The sequence below is a fragment of the Penicillium expansum genome (assembly GCF_000769745.1).
Source record: "Penicillium expansum strain MD-8 chromosome Unknown contig192, whole genome shotgun sequence".
Classification (NCBI taxonomy): Eukaryota; Fungi; Ascomycota; class Eurotiomycetes; order Eurotiales; family Aspergillaceae; genus Penicillium; species Penicillium expansum.
Genome location: NW_015971404.1, coordinates 561,999 through 583,141, shown reverse-complemented (window position 1 = coordinate 583,141; position 21,143 = coordinate 561,999). Strand labels below are relative to the sequence as shown.

General features: G+C 46.0%; 4 protein-coding genes across 4 annotated transcripts; 2 read left to right on the top strand and 2 right to left on the bottom strand.

Moving 5' to 3' along the window:
- Positions 1 to 571: 571 nt before the first annotated feature.
- Positions 572 to 9,060, bottom strand: PEX2_062020 (Mg2+ transporter protein, CorA-like/Zinc transport protein ZntB; the record flags this gene model as incomplete). The annotated part of the gene is made up of 17 exons (XM_016743473.1): positions 572 to 706; positions 759 to 1,212; positions 1,272 to 1,807; positions 1,872 to 1,978; positions 2,037 to 2,633; positions 2,929 to 2,996; positions 3,325 to 3,541; positions 3,580 to 3,685; positions 3,770 to 4,305; positions 4,359 to 4,536; positions 4,722 to 4,898; positions 4,954 to 5,073; positions 5,147 to 5,200; positions 5,255 to 5,389; positions 5,443 to 5,457; positions 5,533 to 8,987; positions 9,042 to 9,060. The coding sequence occupies 17 exons, from the start codon at positions 9,058 to 9,060 to the stop codon at positions 572 to 574; spliced, it is 6,909 nt and encodes a 2,302-aa protein (XP_016596196.1).
- Positions 9,061 to 13,448: 4,388 nt separating this feature from the next.
- PEX2_062010 (uncharacterized protein) lies at positions 13,449 to 14,911 on the top strand (the record flags this gene model as incomplete). Its single annotated transcript, XM_016743472.1, has 2 exons — positions 13,449 to 13,631; positions 13,679 to 14,911. 2 exons carry the CDS (start codon positions 13,449 to 13,451, stop codon positions 14,909 to 14,911), a joined length of 1,416 nt encoding a protein of 471 aa, XP_016596195.1.
- Positions 14,912 to 16,201: 1,290 nt separating this feature from the next.
- PEX2_062000 (uncharacterized protein) lies at positions 16,202 to 18,621 on the top strand (the record flags this gene model as incomplete). The annotated part of the gene is made up of 3 exons (XM_016743471.1): positions 16,202 to 16,317; positions 16,384 to 16,911; positions 16,968 to 18,621. The coding sequence occupies 3 exons, from the start codon at positions 16,202 to 16,204 to the stop codon at positions 18,619 to 18,621; spliced, it is 2,298 nt and encodes a 765-aa protein (XP_016596194.1).
- A 227-nt stretch (positions 18,622 to 18,848) lies between these two features.
- On the bottom strand, positions 18,849 to 21,137 carry PEX2_061990 (Gfo/Idh/MocA family protein; the record flags this gene model as incomplete). The annotated part of the gene is made up of 3 exons (XM_016743470.1): positions 18,849 to 19,909; positions 19,991 to 20,008; positions 20,534 to 21,137. The coding sequence occupies 3 exons, from the start codon at positions 21,135 to 21,137 to the stop codon at positions 18,849 to 18,851; spliced, it is 1,683 nt and encodes a 560-aa protein (XP_016596193.1).
- Positions 21,138 to 21,143: the final 6 nt, after the last annotated feature.

The following is a 21,143-nucleotide window of genomic DNA, read 5'->3' as shown; positions in this document are numbered from 1 at the left end:
CATACCTCGTACCGCTTTGGCGACAGTCATGGCGGCCCGCTGTTCGATTACCGTTTCCCCTCTGGAATCTGTGGTTCATTTCACCAGATATCTGAATTCAATTCCTTCCTCGTCCACAAACACGTACGCAATGAGACAAGGGAAAACGTTGCGGCCGCCCACACGCGTCTGTATCGATCTGTGTTCACCCATGCAGACCTGAATTAGAAATATTATGATTGAACACGGGCGCTTGTCTGGCATTGTGGACTGGGAATGCGCTGGCTTCTATCCTGAATATTGGGAGTTTACTAAGCTTTTTTATGGGGCACAGCCGCCCCCAGATATGCAATCTGTCATTCATGATGCCTTCACAGGAGATACATATGAGGAGGAGCTCGAAACGGAGAGGCTATTGTGGTACGACACGCCGTTTGGGATATAACGCATCATTGGAGTGTGCATATATCAGAATCTACATTTACTGCTGTCTCAAAACTGTAGTATCAAATTTGCAATATCAATCTTCATTATACATCCAATACAATTTAGACCAATGAGAGAACATATCGAAGCGAAATTCTCCCTGTATCTACTGCCGTACACCTTTTGATAATCCAGACTCAACAGCCTTGATCTGAAGTGCCAAAAACTTAGAGTAGATCCGGCACAAGGCGAGGTTTCCGCCGAAGTACCAGAAGCCCGGATGACCACTGGGGCGCCACATCTGAACTCTGTAATTAGCAGGTATTTCAAAGAGATCGCAAATGGCAGCTTACAGCTTGAACCTCTCCCTCTCCATCTAGATCCCAAACATCGGAACACCGATCCGCGACCTTGTCACCCAAGACTTTCCTCACTGTCGTGCGCATATTATCATATCCGGTGGCAAGGACAACAATATCCGCCGGTAGGGAGTCCCCGTTTGCCAAAAGCAGCTCGCGTTTCCCAAAGCCATTGATACCGCCCGGGTTGTGATTGACTTTGATCTTGCCATCGATGATAAGTTGGCTGCATCCGACGTCAATATAATACCCCCCGCCCCGGGTAAAGTATGCGCGTGCAATACCAGCGCCATCTAGCCCGAAATCAAGTTCGAAGCCAGCCCGACGGAGTCCATCTAGGGTCTCCTTTTCAGCATCGGCGATTTTCTTCGTCATATGTACACTCAAAGCAAACTGAACAGGCCAGGGGAGACTCTCGCAGGCGATATCGCATTCTTCAGTTGGTGGACTATGCGGTTGGTATTAGTATGATGTGAATCTGTGGGATCGGAGCACAAGAAAACGTACCCGCCATCCTCGTGCATTCCACTATGCATCATAAAGACACCCTTGTCGGCAGTTATAACATATGTCCCGCTGCGCTGCAGTAAAGTGACATCTGCACCGTTTTCATAATAGTTCTGCGCGATATCATGGCCGCTGTTACCAGTTCCGACCACGATAACCTTCTTACCACGAACATCGCTTTCCGACGCATCACGGTGCTGGCTGCCATGGTACACATTGCCCTGGAAAGATTCTTGTCCTGAGAAGGAGGGAACTTTTGCCTCGCCTGAGTGTCCTGTACACCATACAAGATGACGAGGCCGGAGGGTGCGTTGGGACCCATCGCCGCGACCGAGGACAACCGTCCACTGGCCTCCAGCTTCGTCGTACTCTGCTGAGACAATCGAGGTTTGCATCCAGATATTCAACTCCATAATACTGGCGTATGCTTCAAACCAGTCACCCAGTTTGTCTTTCGGCGTAAACTGTGGCCAGTTTTGCGGGAAGGGAAGATAGGCCATGTGTGTGAATTCGGCTGGATCGTGCGTGACAAGTGTCTGCATCGCGAAAAGTCAGTATTTCTCTCCATTTTATAGATCAAGTTCCTCCAATATTATTTACCCGATACCGGTTACGCCAATTATCCCCAACACGCTCGCTCTTGTCGACAATCAAGCACGACACGCCGAGACTCTGCAAACGCGCACCCATATTCAACCCAGCTTGGCCTGTTGACAAGTTAGCACTTCAATCATAGACAACCATCTTGACAAAGGAATCTCTTACCAGCCCCAACAACCAAAGTTGTGGGCTCCTCATCCAAAAACTCCTTCTGTCGATTCCTGCGCTCGATCCATGTGCCCCCGGGCAGACCACCAGGCATTGACTCCGTCGTCCCCTCTGCTCGACGCTTCCCAAGTGGCTCCTGAGCTGAGCCGAGCTCCTGTAATGATGTATACATAGCATAGGCCCTCCAAACTCCATCCTCCGCCGGGGTCAGGCGCAACATGCCTGTTCCAGTGCCGACAGCAGTCTCGAAGAAGAACATAGAAGACACCCAGCTCAACCCGTCTACGACCTGCTCCAGACGTGGCTGGAACTTGCCCGTATCCTGCAGTTGGAACTTGGATAGCTGTGCCCCATTCTGTTGTTTGTTTAGGAAGCTTTGAATCTCAGCGGCTGAGTGTACGGTGCGCATGTCCCAGTCCAGCGCGAGCATGTCGCGCCACCAGGACTCAGCATGGAATAGCTCCTTGATGTTCAAGTTCTCTGAACAGGAGAGTTGGACCTCGAGAGCCGAGAGCCATTGCTGAGCGATGCTTTTCGGGTCGGAGGGTATGTCGCAGGGCGTCTTGGGCAGTTGGATGATGTGCGGGTTTCCACCTGTTAATGTTGTTGCCATCTTGAGGGAGGGTGGCTCAATAAATTTGATTGGCTGCCAATAGCGTTATGGCGGTATAGGTTAGGTATTGAGACGGAAGGATATTTTCCTACTTCAATTATCACCCCTTCTTAGGATCCTTTTTGACAGTTCTTATACCCTCTGTCTTCCCCTTTATTGCCATTTTGCCGGATAAGCCTGCCACAGGCAACTAAGCCGAGTTTCACGGCGTGCTTCCGAGCGAGGGGCAGTTGGGAAATGTGGAGTACAATGCAATGTTCAGATGGAGTCACCTACCGTCAGTCACCCCGGCTTCCTCCCCGAGATTCTGGGGAGATCGGAAGAATAAACCCCGAGCGGACAATCTGAGGCAGGTTAGCCGAGCAGATCGACCATAATAGGAATATCTGGCGATCGGTTCTGGAAACTTGCCAAATCTGGTATCTACAGGCATACCTGTTCTATGAATTGACTTGGTTATGACCTTATGGTCTACTGAGTAAATGCTTAGAGTAGTGGCCAGCGTATCTCACTACTATGCAGAGATCTAAAATAGCTATCTTTAAACAGCTTAGGGTATAGATAATTTATTCAAAGTCATGTGGATTGAAATTAGCGTTGTTATATATAAATTGAGGTAAAATGAACGCGAGCTGGGAGCTTGAGATATTCGCTCATGACTGGCACCCTGACCCACCGGAGGAGCGGTGGGTTTGCTCACCAGTCGATGGCGCTTCGTAGCTCGATCCCTTTGCAGGTCCACCACTTTCCTCATCGCTACCTGGTTCCCTCTTGTATCTCCATAGTTTGAAAATGTTCTTGAAAAGGTTTGCCTTGAACGCAAGAGGCAAAAACACGAGGGCGAAAGCGAATGCAACCCCGAATGTCGGAATATAATGAGAAATGGAAACTGACATGTCTCAGATTATGCTTGGGGCGAGGACTTACAAATAATCGGAAATATCCACCGGCCTTGGAAAACCACGCCTCCATTTACGTGAGGGAACTCAGCGATGTCCAATGCAAAAAGGCTTGCAAGGAATGAAGCAGGCAACTGGTGACAATGATCATGAGTATCTTTATACGTAGACGTAAGTGCAATATGAAAAGGGTGACTTTAAATTGATGTTTCACTTACAAAAACCACGGTGACCACAGTAAATACCATGACACTATCGCTCTGTCTTCGAGTAGCCTGTGCTTCCATGATGGTTGCTTGTTTTTGTTTTAAATCCAGTAGTCTGTTGATGGCATCTTGGAGACTCTGGGCATCTCGAATCATCTCAACGATCACGGCATCTCTTTCATCAACGCTGAAGTAGTCACCCTCAACTTGCGTCTTTTGTCTGGGTCCTTTCCAAAGACTGCATACATGTTGTTGGTCACGGACTAAAGTCTGCAGTATGTTCAGCTCATCCAGTATATCATTCACCAATACCAAGAGACTCGTCTCCTGAACTATGTTTTCATATGGATTTTCCTCATGATTTTTCGCCCCGTCTTTCAAAAATTTTAGTCCCATTTTGAAGCGAGCCCAGGGGGGAAGGTTTGATTTGATAGGTTGGATTGGGGAGGAGATGGATTCTTCGAGGTTTCCGAGTGCTCTCCACGCTTCGCTGGGAGGGATCCAATTGATTTTCGAAATTCCTTCAGGAGTTTTGTTTCCTCGTTGCGCTGTGTCTAATTAGCACGCAAGCTATTCCACTATTCAAGCTCCAGTCTTATACGTACTATCTCCTGAATAGATTCGCGAAATATATCCAATGGTGACTTTTTGCCAGATCTCAAAAACTCAATCTCTTTGGCATCGAAGAGGTTCGTAGCGGTGTCCCTGATCACCTCTGCAACACGCATGGCTTTAGGCACCGAGTTGCCATTTTCCTTGCGTAACTCTATGATTACTATCTGCACAAAGGTTGTAGTTTCTTCACTCTCTGACACAGCTGTTGTGCTGGTTATTATGGTTTCTTAAAGACCTAATTGTTAGATATACTGTGGCAATGATAAGAATAGGCCAACACCGTACTCGACTCGAACCTTTTGTTAACATACCATCGTCAATTATCCACAGCCATAGTTGATTGATTAACCAAGAGAATCGGGCGGGCTGGGGGTGATTTATTTTCGTCCTTAGGCTCAGGTTCTTGCTTCAGCTCAAGCTGCTTGGCGAAATATCGACCGACGACTTGATCGTCGTCTCTTTCGTCTATGTTACCCAGGGCAGCATAATAGTATTCATCAAGAGTGAGAGAACCATGCAGATAGTTCTTATTATCTGATGTTAGCATGTCACTAACTGTTTAGAGTGCTAGAACCACGTACCTTGAAACCAATGCTCTGCTTTATCTTCTCTTCTTCGGAAGAATTCTGGTTGAGAATGAACTGAGATGAGCTCTTTTCTTGCTCTCGATCAGGTTTTACGCCCCAGTGAAGGTATGGCATCTGTGATGAAAGATCAGCTGTGAAGACCAACGTAGAGTGCAACTCCATCAAAGTTTTTCTTTTCGCCAAGAACATTCAAATCGCCTTTTGATCTCTCATTCTTCTCTGTAGTTGAGTTTCTTGCACTCTGCAAAGATTAGATATGATAGTCATTATAGTTCCTTCTTCCCATTTAACTCACTTGAAAATGGGGCATCATGTAGTGGTTGCCATCTCCGGCGGCAAGTTCGAGCATACTACCTTGGCAAAATTCGATCAGACTTCGATAGAAGTTATTATCTCTTCCCCTTTCTCTTGATACTTGGACCATTAGTTCCTGCCTGGTGTTAGCTTAGATAGTCTTCATAGGGGTTGGGCCGGGGTGATAACCTGAACGTAGCGGAGCTAGTATATGAGTTAGTGAAATGTTACGATATTACGATGTAAATACTTGGAGCGTAGCGGGCACAGGTAGCTCACATCGTTGACAGGGATATGAAGCCATCGGACCTTCTCTTGAGAGGATTGAATCCCAGCCCGCTCTCTTCCCTTTGGCTTGGCATCCTTCTTTATTTCACTGTCACCTTGCGCTTGGTTAGTCTCTATTTCAAGCTGAGCCGAACGAAGTTTTTCGATGATTGCCTTGCAGGTATATGTATCATCGTTTTTCATCGGCGTTTCTGGTCCATCATAGACGAATTCGAAAATCTCCGACCGCTTCAGGTTCAAGTTGTGATAAATCTGTCTCTCAGTACGAGAGATTTCTATCACCGTTCCCATTCGAGTTTCATAATATGGAATCGAATATAGAAACTCCGGGGCCTTCGTGTCTCCCTTTCGGGTGCGAATTGGAGGCGGATTCTGCAACAGGGCTTCAATGATTAGCCGCCCATTGTGCTTTTTATTTCCTGATACAGAAGGCTTGATGGCATTTTCGCAGCTCTTAATATGATCCTCGCCAAAATAATCACCACTGGACAGAAGCCAGCAAAATGCCAGTGAGAATTCATATCTGGTGGTCCACTCCAAGATATTTGAAGTTGAAGCTTCCAGTTTATCACCTTTCTTGTCAGTGTGCCCAGCTATCATTAGACTTGTGATAATGCTGAAATGTCTCTTCTCCATGATGGCATGCATCGAAACCATAGACTTGATGATAAACTCCACATCCAGGCTGTATGGGGGGCCTAAGAAAATCTGAGATTTGGCTTGGATTATTGCAATCACTGTCTCCCACAGCTCAGATACCAGGCCTTTCTCATGTGCTGATTTCTCTTCCTCCGAACTTTTCCTGTAGCTCTCACTCTGCTCACTAGATTCAGGATTTTTGAATGCATGCCGTTTATCTCGATGCTTTGTGTCCCTTGATGCAATATTGTCCTCCTCTTGTTTGGCAACAATTAGTGAGATCAGGTTGTCATCATCTTTTGTTTCGTGAATTATGGCGTGCAGCACGTTAACCATGTTATCAGCTGCTAGGTCTTTCAAAGGTTTCCCCTGGTCTAAACCAGATAGATTCCACAGAAGCTTGCGCAAAACTGAGTCGTGGCCCATTCTGGCAGCAATGTGTAACGGAGTGATGTCTCTCTCTGTCTTTGCTTGAATCAAAGTCTCCCAATCTCTGATACCACTAACAATATCCGGGCAATTGCCGAGTGCAGCAACATGCAACCAAGTGACACTTTTTCGCCGTTCATCATTTTCTAATGTTGGATAGCCTCCTTCTGTCATGGCGAGCTTCATCAATTCCTCATCATTGTTTAGTATGGCCCAGTATATGATTGATTTGATGCGTTCGTTCTCTTCCTTTTGGTTCGGATTGTAGTTCTGGTCGGGCTGCTTTTGCTGATCGGGTTGACTTCTCGGTGGTTTCGGATAACCTCTCGACTGCTCATTTTCTGGCCGTCTCTCTCTTTCCTCTCTCTCTTTCCGTTGCATCCTTTCAGCTCGTCTCTTTTGAATCCAATTTTTCAGCCAAGTTCCAACACGCTCTCTTTCACCCTCTGGTAAATTATGCACACGGTCCTGTGCTGGGTTGAGAGGAAAGTAGACCTTCGACCCTAGTAGTTGAAAGATTTTGGAATCCTCAACTGCAGATTCTGCCATACCCAACGCATCACACAAGGGAGTATTGCCATCCATGTCTTTTGTAGACAGCGCTTTTCGCAAACGCTCTGGACTATCCGCGAGCAGAATTCTTAAAATTTCACTGCGACCTTTCGTCCGACAAGCTTGATGTAATGCATTCATTCCCAACGTGCCCGTTGCGGCTTGATCTGCGCCATGATTGAGCAGACATTTCACCATAGCCACGGAGTCCGTCCAAACGGCATTTAAGATGGGAGTATAACCCGCGTCATCTTTCACCCCTAATTTTGCACCATTTTGGCACAGATATTCAACGATTTTGGCATGGCCCTTATCGCTTGCAATCAACAGTGGGGTTCTTCCAGAGCTGTCTTGAATCTCTCGAAGATCAGATACCTCCCAGAGACCTTGGATCAGGCGAATGTAACCATTCTCTGCAGAACTTAGCATCGCCTTCTCCAAATTCATCCCTTTCGAAGTGAAAGTCTCATTCTTGCCGAGCAGATATTCCACAACTTCAAACATTTCTTCTTGAGCTGCAAGCATCATTGGAGTTTGGCCCAACATGTTTTTCACATGCTGAAGTTGCTCGTTGCCAGTGCTTCCAAGATGATTCTTAATCAGATCAAAATTACCCAGTGAGGTAGCAAAATCGGTTGTTCCATTGCCCTTTTGATGTGTGGATGGATCATTGCCTTGCACCTTCAGAGGACAGGGATTTTCGGCGGGTGCGGGCAGGAGCTTCTTGACGATGTCAAGATTTCCAGTTTGTGCAGCCCGGTGCAACACTGTATCTCCATTCTTGATCCGAACGTTAAGGTTTGCGCCAGATTTAAGTAGAAAGTCAAAAACAGATGTCTGTTCACTCGATGCTGCCAACACAATTGGAGTGTCTTGGTTTTTGTTTTGCCGGTTCAAGATAGTAGAATATTTAGACTTATTGTCTGCATTCAGCTGATCAGGGCTTTCGGAACTCCTCTCCTCATTTTTTGGAAGCCTCTGGGCAAGTTCAAGGTCGTTTGTCATTGCAGCATAATGCAGAGGAGTATTTCCATCGTTGTCTTGGACGTCGTACTTTGCCCCTTCGTCAAGTAAGAATTTAGTGATTTCAGATTGATTGCACTGGGCTGCTGCCAGGAGAGGAGTTTGACCAGATTTGTTTCTTAGCTCTAGGATATCGATCTCGGCAGGTCGCGCATTCCAAAGCATTTGGACAACCTCGAAATGACCTTCTATTGCTGCAACATGAAGGGCCGTATCTCCTGATTCATCCTCCATCGCCGTGATATCTGCCTCCTTCCCGAGTAGGTAGGCGACAAGCTTCAATTCACCAAGGAAAGCAAATCGGATCAATGCCGTATCGCCAAAATCACTCCGGAGCTCCAATAGGCTTTTCGTTCCTCGGTCTAAAAGTATATCCGCAAGCTCTAGGTGTTCGTGCAAAACTGCAAGCCAGAATGTATTTGTTCCATTGCTTTTTGTTTTGGCAAATACATCAGCACCCTCTTCAAGAAGGAGTTTAGAGATTTCAAAGCGATCTAATCTCGCTGCAAAGGCCAATGGTGTCATCCCTCGACTAGTCCAACTCTCCTCGGGACCATCTTCATTGAAAGTATAATCAAACTCTTTCTCGATGAGGTCGTGATCTTCTTGAAGTAGCTTCTTAACAATCTCAAGCTTGTCATCATGAATTGCCGATGTGATATCATCTCCACTCCTCTCCTTGTCCTCGTCAGATGTACTCGCAGGGAGAGCAGGAAATGGTTCCTCGAGATTACTTTGGCCGGAATCAGGAGGCAATCCTTCAAACTCATCATTGTCGTAATCAGTAGACAGTCGGCCGCCATCTATGAGTGTTAGCAAAAGAGAATAGGGCTTTAAACGAATGCAGAATTGTGTACCTTCAGTAGAGTTGCACATCACGCAGGACTATAGGGAGATAGCCAAATTCAATAAATCCATTGAAATGTGGAAGCAGAAAAAAAGGAAATGGGATAAAATAGAGAATTGAGTTTGGGTTTTGTCCCAAATTTAAATAATTTGCAAGCTCTGTTGAACCTGGGACACGTTTGACTGGATGTTCCCAGGGACCCTCCTCACTGGTTATAACCCTGGAGTAGCCAATTACCTCCTGGGAGCGAGTTTGTTCATGTTATCTCCCTACTGTGGATACAGTCTTCTTCGCTGTGCTTACAAATGAATGATCAAGCGCGGGGCCATACAGAGCTATCTTATATACAACGTAGAGACAACGATCAACTGGCGGCTGCTGTGAGCTAATTTCTTGGCCCTGCCCAAGACCTGCCCCGAATGTGGAAATGAAAAGTCCCGAAATCAACACAAAAATGAATACAATTGCGGGCCTGAAGCAAATATTTGTTAAACGATCTCATATGCCCTGTCCAGAAGTGGAGTTTTTGTACTTATTTTTAGCTACATAATACACCATGTCACACTCCCTAGTATTCAAAGCTGACTGCATATACCAACAACATCTAGCCTATCAAACCCCACCCTCTTTCCCTCTAACGAAAAAATATAATTTTGAGACACAGGGGGAAGCTGGTACTACTTGGCCCATGCCGTCAATACTGACACTAAGTAGTCTGGCTGTGATGCACTTGCAAATAGCAAGTGACAAGTGCGCCAAATCAGGGAATAGATAAGGCCCGTATTTCGGAGCCCGAGTACTGATTAGACTCTCTGAGTCATATGATTGGTCACAAAGAAAAGATCAACACGTGTCTAGGCGCCCGGGTTATGTGACATGTCATATATCGTAGCTAGCTTAGTACAACGGCCCTACACCCCCATACGCACCTCACGGCACCCACGTTCCCCTTTGTTGTGATGAATTGAATTAGTGTAATGCATGGACATGATTCCAGACTTGTCAAATTTGATTGATGTGGCCCGAATTATAAAGTTTTGCGTGCTTTAGTTGCCTCGCTTGTGATCAAATCTCAATGATCACGAAAAAGTACTGATCAGCCAGATGGTGCCTGATTAGGATTAGATCAGGCTTGGCTTAACTGAGGTTCCCACTAAAGAGTGAGAGAGAAATTATTTTTGTTCTTGAAATCGGCCAGTACTGTGCGGAGAGGTTTCTGAAATTTGGATTCTCCGGGATCGGTCCGGAACTCTAAGTGGGTTCCAGTAAGCGGGTCTCGTATGTGAGTTTACCTAGTGGGTCTTTTCGGCAGTACATAACCGCCACATTACCACATCTTATTCTGCTATAATGAGATTTGATGAAATATAGATTGAATTATATACTTTTGTATGAGGGCCAGCAATCGGCAAGTCTAACTGCCGAAGTACTGAGAGACTCTTTTGCGCTCTATAGAAAACGCTAATTTTCGCACACTGATTATATTGGAGAATATACTTTAGAAATAATAAACTAAACAGCATGTAGTACCTTGGTATGGATCTTTTAGAAAGGGATATTTTGTAGTATGAAGAATGAATTGTAAAACTGTCCAAATTCCTTCATGTCCAGGGATGAAGCCAGATTCATGGCTCACTTTCCACCCCTGTACTCCGTATAGTTATCCCCAACTAAGTAATATGCATTTATAATGAGAAATAAAAGATGAAACCAAGAAGAAGAAACACGAACAGCGGTGTCAGTACTGAGTACTAAATTCTCCCAGGTTTCATTGACTGAATGTAGTCTGATTTGAAATGCTATCCTGCAATACAGGATGCTCGAGTTTGTATAGAGGAATGTGTGATAGAGGCGTCAAACTGCATCGACGCCGCTAATCCCGATTCCGTAAGAGTTCTGCAAGACTTGACGTATGTACAAAATCACGTAGGGTTTAGCGTTGAAAGGACCCAGGTGCGTGTTGATTATGAAGAATTAACTTAAGTTTTCAACAGATTATTATAGGGCCTATTATATAAACTATAGCGAGCAAGGATTATACAAAAGCCTAGTAGCCATTCCTATATTCTAGATTTTGACACACTCTTTTATTCCAATTGTATATCTACGTTATTGAATTATCCATTCTTTTATACAGTATTCATTCGCCTTGTGATACTTTCAATAGAGGGGTATATATCGGCGGTTAATACTACTAGCATTAATATCTAACATTAGTAACTTCAGGAGGTACTTTAATTTAGGGGTTGAATTAGTATTTAATTTGTCTATGGATTTAGCGATAGTAAGGTTAAATAGTAATCTATGTATAAAAGGATCCTTAATAGAAACCAAGGTATGTAGTATGGTATAGTATGCATAATAGATATTCATACTAACTAACTAAAATAACACAATCCGCTATCTCTAGCAATCTACATATATCCATGGATACCTATAGATATCGACTAATTTTAATATGCATTTCTGCATAGGACTCGCAGCTGTAGCGATTTATGTATTTTCCCAGGGTTTGGATACTCGGTTCTCAGCCATGTATTATAACATAGCTTTCGACATCTAGCTAGTAATACTATAGGGTAACTGATCGTGTGACATAGAGTAAATCAAACAACAAGGAAACCTCGAGCATCTCGCAAGGCACGACAGGGAAGTCTCGCAGAACTTTCTCCATGTTCAGTGCTTGATAAGAGACGGGCGCGGTTGCTCTGTTTGGTCAGTCGTGAACACCAGGCATGGAAAGGCAAGACTGACCTGCAAGAGCTCTATAGGAGACAAGTAAGGCTCTCAGCCCCGCATGCTTCGGGTGGGTCAACGCCTGCATTAGCGAAACTAGTGGGCCCGAAGGATCCAAGTGTTTTGCGGCGTTTCTTGACCTTGATCTTATTTCCCACTTTCCAACTTCAGACTCGGTCGGGCAGGATCCACACTGATACCATCCATGTTCTTTGAAATTCCATACTCTTTGAACAATATCCCACAATCTACAAATCTTGGAACTGAGAAGACAAGGGAAAGCTTGGACATAGGTAGGCAATACGGATTTTCTTTTGATTAGATTAGTAACTTGAACTGAACTAATACCCTAGTGCTTAATTTAGTACATCAATTGTGTCACATTATCGTGTTTTGCAATATGAAGACCGAAGACAATGGCAGATTTGTCTCTTCAACTCATACTCCTAGGCCCCAGAGCCCTTCATGGCGAGGTTCTGCCGAGGCAATGATGATCAGCGGCGTGACTTTTATTATCACTCTCTATATTGGAAGTGCTATCTTCGAGTCTGACAGCTTTTTGGTTCGGTGGGGGATCTATGCATCATTGTACATATTGTCCAATGTGCTGTACCAGAAGGTCCTCCAAAGTATTTGAGAATATTTAATATTTTTGCGAATCAGACTATCGCATCAGAAATGCCTGCATATATAACACCTAGGTAGCTTAAATCAATTCCAAGGTTTGCATCCAGGTACATCAGACCGTATTGAAAAGGACGTACCAGCCGGAGATCGTGTGCTTGCCTACAAACATGTCTTCAAGACCTAAGCCAACGGAACGCGCAAAGCACAATTGGCCATCCAAGAATATCGACAGAAATATGGCATCTACCATCACGAAATGTTTGCTGCTGCGTCAGGAATGGACTTGGTCCGCTGCATCTTTGCCAGCGCCGTATTGCGCGGATAAAAACTCCACATCCATGAATCGTAAGCTCAGAGAATACAATTTAGAAGGCAGAGCGACAAATATCCTCAGAATGGGCAAATAGCCAAGTTTCGAAGACGATATGGGAAGCAAATATCTCAGGAAGAGCAACTCTGCCTTAAGGCCTGCTAATCTTTCTAAACTGGTATTTTTCTTGTTTCAAAACAACCGAGTAGTACTACGTATATTTTTACTAGTAACAGGATATCTCTCTCTCTTCACCATCTTAATCTACCAATGGATATACCCCCCTAAGCGTCAATGGCATCTTATATAGACCTTGCCAACTCCCATCATATGGTCCCATAAGACCACTCCCATGGGACTGGACATTTATTCTGCAGGTGACCGACCTGAGCATAATTACTGATATAAGCCCGTGCTGATGTCTAAATGTATTCAGCGAGCCTGAGTCTGAGCACATAAAAGCGGCGGCAGCTCAAATAGGAAAGCCCTACCCGCCAGTGAAAATCCGGTACATATACGGAACAAGTACATATGTCCCACTCTTAGCCGAAATGGGCAAATCTTGCGTAGTTTCAAACTTGATTTATATTTACTCCGAGGTTACTCGTAATAAAAGGCCAAGAAAATGATAGTCTTGATCAAATCCCCCGAGGGGCTAGCTCAATAGCTTTGACAGGAAACGACCTAATCCTCATCTCATTACTTTTCACTCAGAGCCTTTTCCACCAGTCCTCAAACCTGAAAATGGAGGGTCCGAATTTGGGCTCTTTAAAGTACACTTGCAACAGTGTCAGCTGTTTAGGAAATTACAGTACCATTTATGCGGGCTTGATTATCGATGCGGTGCTCGATTCAGCTATTTTGAGGGCGAAACTCACCAAGTTGGTTGGATTATGGCCAATCCTCGGCGGTGATTTGATCCAAGATGTGAGTTCATTTTACTGCTACTATAGCCTGCTTATATCCTTGTCTAGACAAAACCATGGTCCTTCACCTGTGGTTCTACTGTCGATTACGCCACCAGGGATATTGACCATTCGCTGGCCACCTATCTTCCAATCCAGCACAAACAACATAGCAACGAACCAACCATGATGAGAAGCCCGGAAATATCGGCAGTGGATGAGAAATTCATATTCGACGTCCCTCCCAACCTTGCAAATAATTTCCGCCTTCGTGTTACTCTGCTGCGAGATGCTACTTTGCTCTGTTTTGGAATTGCGCATCATATTTGTGATGGTAATGATTGCTGTGAGGTGGTCAAAGCATTTTGCGATCTATTGTCTGACAAGCCAATTCCTTTATTTGCTCTTCCGCCTGATGCTGGGGATGTCCGAATGTCTGATCTGATGAAAGTCAAAAATGAGTGCACCGAAACGGAATCCAGTTTACACTACCAGACCCATGCGGAGAATTACGCCATTGGGATATTCAAGCTCGCAATGACTGTGTGGCGCGTGTTGCTAACGATTCTTGCTGTGAAGCTTGGATTCCTCGAGGATCTCACAACCAAGTTTATATCTATTCCAGGAACATGGGTCGAAGAATTACGGATCAAATCACAGATGGAGCTGAAATATTGTTCCCCCGAGGTTCAACTCACACGAAACGATGTTATCGCTGCATGGTACTTGAAATCCGTTTATTCCCCTCAGCCTACGGCTACATCCCCTAATCTAGTGGACTACCTTGGGATTATCAACTTCCGTCGCTTCCTTGAGCCTCCAAGAGCTGGAACATACTACATCCGGTGTAGTGTTGGTGCCCTCCGGTGTAAATTCACTGTTCAGCAGCTGAAAGAACAGTCAGTTGCTGAGATTGCACGGGATATACGCCTCACAACACTGCAATATACATCCACCGGATCTGTCCATCAGAGCCTTCGATTCTCAGAAGATCATACAGCTAAGACTCTCACTTTACCGCTGCGTGGCACTGGAAACATAGGATTTGCTGTGGTGTCCCATTGGACAACATTCGATTTTGCAAGCCTTGATTTCTCCGCCGCCAGTCGTAGTGGCCAAAAAGCGCCAGTCATATTCGTCAATCCTATGATTGTAAACACATGGAACCTCACGATAGCACCTGTGGCTGTTGTCACTAAGAATGGGTCTGGAGGCTACTGGATTCGCGCTACCAATACACCAACTGGCTGGGAACAGTCCAGCCAGTCTAACAGCATGGAAAGTCTGTTCCCTGCGCAATAATCGGAATTTCGCCTTCTTGGTTCATGTTTGCAAGTCATAGTTTAGCTCGCATGTTTTTTCAAGGCTCAAAATGTTTCAAATGGCAAAGTTGGAAGTAGTCGTTTGGCTGATTGGAACCCGAGGCAACTATAAAACACCTCTGTACACATATTCCACATCAGGAGGTTGCACCTAAACACTTGGGGGTCCATTGGTTAACAATTAGGGAAGTGTCCTTAGTTTTCGCTTATATAAACCCACTTTGGTTTGGACTACTTTGTCGGCGTGTGGTTATCCCAGACACGCTGAGTATTTTTAGGCCCATGCTGCACAGCGGGGTGTCCAGTTCTTTTAGATCAGCGGGACGAACATTTACTTTCATAGACATAGCTTGCACCATTCGGATCATCACAGTCACCGCTGACCTTGCTGAATGATTTCATATCTTCCAATCATTTCCCAGCCACACCGCATTATCTAAGTCAAAGGTAGGTAGATCGATATCAAAGCCCAAATGTTTAAAACTATCCTAGAAAACCTGATTTTCAACCCTAGGCGGAGAGCATTGCCCGAGGATCTCTTGCCCATTGATATCTATGACCTTTTACCACATAGAACAAAAACTTGCCACACATCGTGTGACCGCTCTGGAGGGCTCATGTGCTCCGAAGGCAATCATAGCGGTGCCCCAAGTATCTGGAACTGTAGAGGCAAAAATATCCGGGCGTAGCATTGAAGCGATCAAAATTGCGACATAGAAGTAGAAAATGCGAATCCACCAAGGTAGGAAGCCAATGCCATTTTGGTCGAACATAGCGCTGTCGCGTACAATATTAATCATGTCTTGAGAACTTTCTACGCACAGATTCAATGACCACCTGGTTTCCGCCCCAGGCCTATGAATGCCTGTGCTTTGAAGACTACGGTGGGAATACGGAGATCAGAACCCTACAGCTGCTATCCTGCCCTCAAAATGTTGCTGAATGGCCTAAGAATACTAATCAAGCCTTTTCTGCAAGGCGCAGCTATACGGGACTGTGGGGCGTAAAGGCCAATCCCGAGCCTTCAATAATACCCTCATGGGCCGTGAATGGTGAAACACGGAGCATTCAGGGGTCAATGCCGCAAGGATGGCCCGCTTTGCTGCCCAATTGACACTCTACAACCCGCGGAGTGAGGACTTTCCTGAATGAGGCTTATTTGGCCCCCAACACAGCCAGTAGCTCATCACAAATCGTGATTTAACAACAAAACTGACGGCATGCGCTCTTACAACTCAACCTTTTTCAGTGGTCCTTGTGGTCGTGTGAAATGACGAGCTTGCGAGAGAGCGATGCCTCGACATCTCTCCTCCATGTTTCGCAAGAGGAGCATTTGATTAACAGGGAGGAGGCGCCTATCCCACTTGACACATTGCGACTTTCCAAGTGAGTGTGGAGAAAAACTTCGCAGATACGTTGCGATAGCCATTAACAAACAGCTTCTCATTGCAGGCAGCCTTCTATCGGGGACCAAAACGCATACCAATTGGTTAGCGAATGCGATACCCCGGACTGTGAAGCAGCGGCAGACGACTATTCAAAGCGTTCATCACCCCGACCACGGCCACCGACCAAGAAAAAATGGATTACTGGGTTGCTACTTTGCGCATTGGGAGTGGCACTGGCGCTACTTGCCCATGTCATTCTCACAGTCAAATTAGCTGCAAAAGCTGCTTCTGGTGGTTATGGGTGGGGTTCGTCGTCGGCAGTTATCTATGAAGGCACATGCCACCAGGCAAACCAAATCGCAACCGGCCTCCATATTCTGGTCAACATCATAGTTTTAACTCTGACCGCCACAAGCAGCTACTGCAATCAAGTCCTGGCAGCACCGTCACGCGCAAGAATCGATGTTGCCCACGCTCAACGGGTGTGGGTATCGATCGGATCCTCCAGTTTTACAAATGTCTGGTACGCGCCCCTGTGGCGCAAGACCCTATGGCTCTTGATTCTTGGGACGTCTTTGCCAGTTCAGATGATGTATGTTTCTTGCTGCGACCGCTGGGACAGGTATAGCTAACATATTATGTCTTCAGATACAATTCCTTCATATACGTATCAATCAACGCCAATGACTTCGGAGTTGTTGCTGCGCCGATGGCTTTTGGGAATAACCACACAGACTTGTCTGATTTTGACATCCCTTCTGACTTCCACCACATAGTTGGCATGAATGCGAGCAGCCTACATAATGATCTCATATTGGGTAAGCTCGAGAAATTGAGCAATGCCACTTGCATGAAAGCCTACAGTGGTGCTTATCAAACCGCCCGGTCCACAGTCGTGCTTTTGACTCCAGATCTTTCCTCAAACCTAACGGTCTGGTCATGTCAGGTTGGATTGGGCGATGGTGGTGGCCTCTCCACCGGCACTGCCTACAAAGGCAGCGAACTGAGTTGCGCAATGGATGAATATCGAGGCAACTATACAGTTGGGCCGCCGGTCAGTAACATGGAGTACCTCAAAGTTCATGATTGCTTCAGTCGACCGATTACGCCAACTTGTGAACTTGGATGTAGTCTGCCCATTGGCTTAGTGGTAATGGGCTGTATTGCATTGAAGCTAATATGCATGCTTATCACTGCCCTGGAGCGTCGATCAGAGATTCTTTTGACAGTTGGCGATGCCCTTAAGTCGTTTTTGACATGCCCCGATCCTTACACGTCCAACAACTGTCTCATGTCTCGAGTCAATAAAGGACAGCCAAAGGCATTGCTCGCCTTCAACGACTATCCCTGGGTATCTATATTCTCCCGCGCCGTGCCATTCCGCTTGGGACAGCGCCCGACTCCACAGCCGAAAAAGATATGCACGGTTCGACAGAGATGGTCAGCTGCGCTGCCACGTCGACTGTTTGTTTTCCTTCTATTTTTCAAAGTTGCCCTTCTTGCCATGGCGGGTCTTGCGTTGGGTGATAATACCTCTATATTTGGCATTGGCCAGGCAGCAGACCTAAATTCAGAGGGCATGTCATCATGGGAACAGAAAATGACATCGTTGTACCACACTCAGTTCTACCCACTAGGATATATGGGATTCATTGCTACTGTATTGGCTGTAAATGTCCCGCAGGCTGTTATTACGATAATCTATGCGGTCTACAACAATGCTCTCACTCGGATGCTACTTGTCGCCGAATACAACGATTTCGGCGTCGAACGCAAGCCCCTTCGAGTCTCATTTCCCACTGGAGAACAACGCTCTACCTACTACCTCTCTATACCATACCGGTACAGTGTTCCATTTGTCGTGCTCTCCACTCTTGCCCATTGGCTTGCCTCTGAGGCCTTGTCATTCGTGCAGATCATCCCTCGGGATGCTCAGGGTAATCTAGATCGCAGTCGCGCCTTGCGTGGGATGGGTGCGTCATCTGTCGGTCTAAGGGTTATGGTTATACCCTGGCTTATTGTAATTGTGGCTTTCCTCATTTTGATGTTTCGGAGGTTCAAATCGGCCGCTATGCCGATTGCAATGAACTGTAGCGCGGCCATCAGTGCTGCTTGCCACCCGCCACCTGATGACATCGATGCCGCAGAAAATCCTGTAATGTGGGGACAGGCTGATATTGAAATTGCGAATCTTCGTACATTCCTTGGGCCTGGTGTAGCAGAGATCGAGACAAAATGCCGCCATACTACCTTCACGTCAAAAGACGTTGTTGAGCCAAGTCCTGAATTTCTATACTACTAGAATAGAGAAAGAAGTGGAGATCATGGGACTGTCAGCTCCTCATCAGAATAATAACAAAGTCCGGTCGAAGATACGAACGTGCCTTCCCCATTAATACTGTTGCCATCCACTTCAGAAGAGACAGATCATTAAGCTTCCAGATGATTCTAGCTAGAGCACAGACTTGGCATAGCAAGTAACAGCGCCCAAACAAAGCTGGCAAAGAGACAGAGAGATTTAGAGTCCCCTCACTCTCCAGGATAAATTGTGTTACCCTGCCGTCTGATCTCATCCATGATATCCATCATATATAGTGTTTCAGCCCACGGCATGATCCTGCTCTCTTTCCGGCCTTCCAGGATATCAAGCGCTGTTCGTTCAGCCTCATGAACAAAGCCACGCCCCAGGGTCGGAAACTCAAATTTCTTCCCTTGACACATCTCCCTCAGGAAAAACGCACGATCGGGATTTCCTTCCTGCTTCGTCCAAACAGTAAAAGATTCCGGCGCAGATGGCGTCCCACCTTCGATCTCAACATACCCATCGGTCCCGTGTATAACAGCAAAGACTTCACCAGGAGCACCGAGAGCTTTGGTGGTTGAAGTAACGATGCCCTGCTTTCCAGTCGAGGAATACTGCAAAACTGCACTGGTGGTCACTTCGACTCCTTCTTCATGGCTTTGCGAGGCCAGAATCCGCGGCATTTCTGCCTGATCAGGTACACTTCCACCTAGTGCCATTCTCGCCCAAGTAAGCGAATACACCCCAATATCCAACAAGGACCCTGCTCCTAACGCGAGGTTGCGGTATCGAGATGTGGATGGAAGCGAGGCAATATCAACCCCAGACGCAAAATCAGAGAACACGCGAAAGACATCCCCAATGATCTTCTCTTCATGGAGCAACCGCTGGAGTTCGATAAAAAGTGGTCGATGTCGGAGCCACATTGCTTCTGCCACGTATACATTCTTTTCACGCGCCGCATTGAATATCTCCCTTGATTGTTTGGCATTCAAGGTAAAAGATTTCTCGCACAAGACATTCTTCCCTGCAGAGATCGCCTCCATGCAATCGCGATAATGAAACCCGTGGGGTGTTCCGATATATACTATATCCACGTCTGCATCCCGATAGACTTCTTCATAAGAGCTATAGACCTTTGGGCTTTGTTTCGGGCAGTATTCTTTCGCAAATTCTTGGCCCTTTTCAATATTTGAAGTGCCAATAGCTTGGACAACATGCTCTACTTTGGATTCCGGCCAGTCGAGGACCAAATCCTGCACAAACCATGAGGATATCATGCCGGTGGCTTATAAAAAGCGTTAGCTTATCACACATCAACAATCACCCTTGGAACACAGAGAGCCTTGATGGATAAATCCAGACTTACCAATGATACCCCAACGAACTTTGGGTAGGTTAGACATGACTTCTATGTTCTGTGCACCAAAGATTGCAAGAAATAATCTATTTTTTGTTCTAGTAGATGGAAAAAGACATAGATTATGCTGGGGCTCATAGACAGCTTTTTTATCAAATTTCTGTAGTACAAACCTGGAAACCAAAACCCGAAGGCCTCTTCTCATTTCAACCAATATATAAGGCTACCAGAAGAAATGCGCTTGTCTTTTGCCCGAACTCCGGTGAACCCCTCATCTTGGGGCATTGTCTATAAAAGTCTCGGGAACCAAAATCCGCGTTTAAAACCGACAACCACCAATCGTTCTATTCTCCTACATTTTAATATTACAGCAAGCCTACATATACACTTCATATTTCAGATCAGGACACAATTTGATTTTTTGGGGGTTTCTTTTCACTACCGCTTGGATCACGCACTAAAACATAAAACAAAAGAGAAAGGAATAATGCAACAAAACAGTAAACTACTACCCATAAGTACTACTAGAGACCTCCAAAAATCTCTACTCACCAGGGAACCAAGGCTCGAGTCCAAGCTTGATGATATAAACCCCATTAATAATCGCTTCGGGTGGCACGTCAAGCATCCACCTCCAGAGATCCTCCAGAGCATCCTGATCACGCCTCTTCTCCTTGTGGTTAACAGCATAAAGCGTATACGTATCAAGGCTGTTAGGCGCCTGGATCCACATAATACGGACTGGCGAGGGGGGAACATCTAAAGTGCGCGAGGTATTTCCCTGGATTGTAAAGCTCGTAGCGAACTGTCTCCACTGTGGGCGCCACACCTCAAATGCATCTTTCCAATCTGGATCGATGCCGCTATCTGCAAGAAGAGCGCACATGCTCCAGACCAAGTGTGTAGCGCCGACATACTTCTCGAGGTAACCAACAAGACCAGGCTGAACCCCGTTTTCGCGGTGGAGCTGGAAACGGAACTGATTGAGACTTGTCTCTGGTGCAGCCTCTGGGTAGTGACAAAGGAGATTGCGGGGGGGAGAGCCAGTTCGCTGCGATGAACGGAGAATATCTTCCTCCGGCTCAAAGGCTTCCGCTGCCTCGATTGGGAAGCGTTGAGGCTGCTTTTGATCGTTGTCAGACTTGCCGAACTTCATGATTAC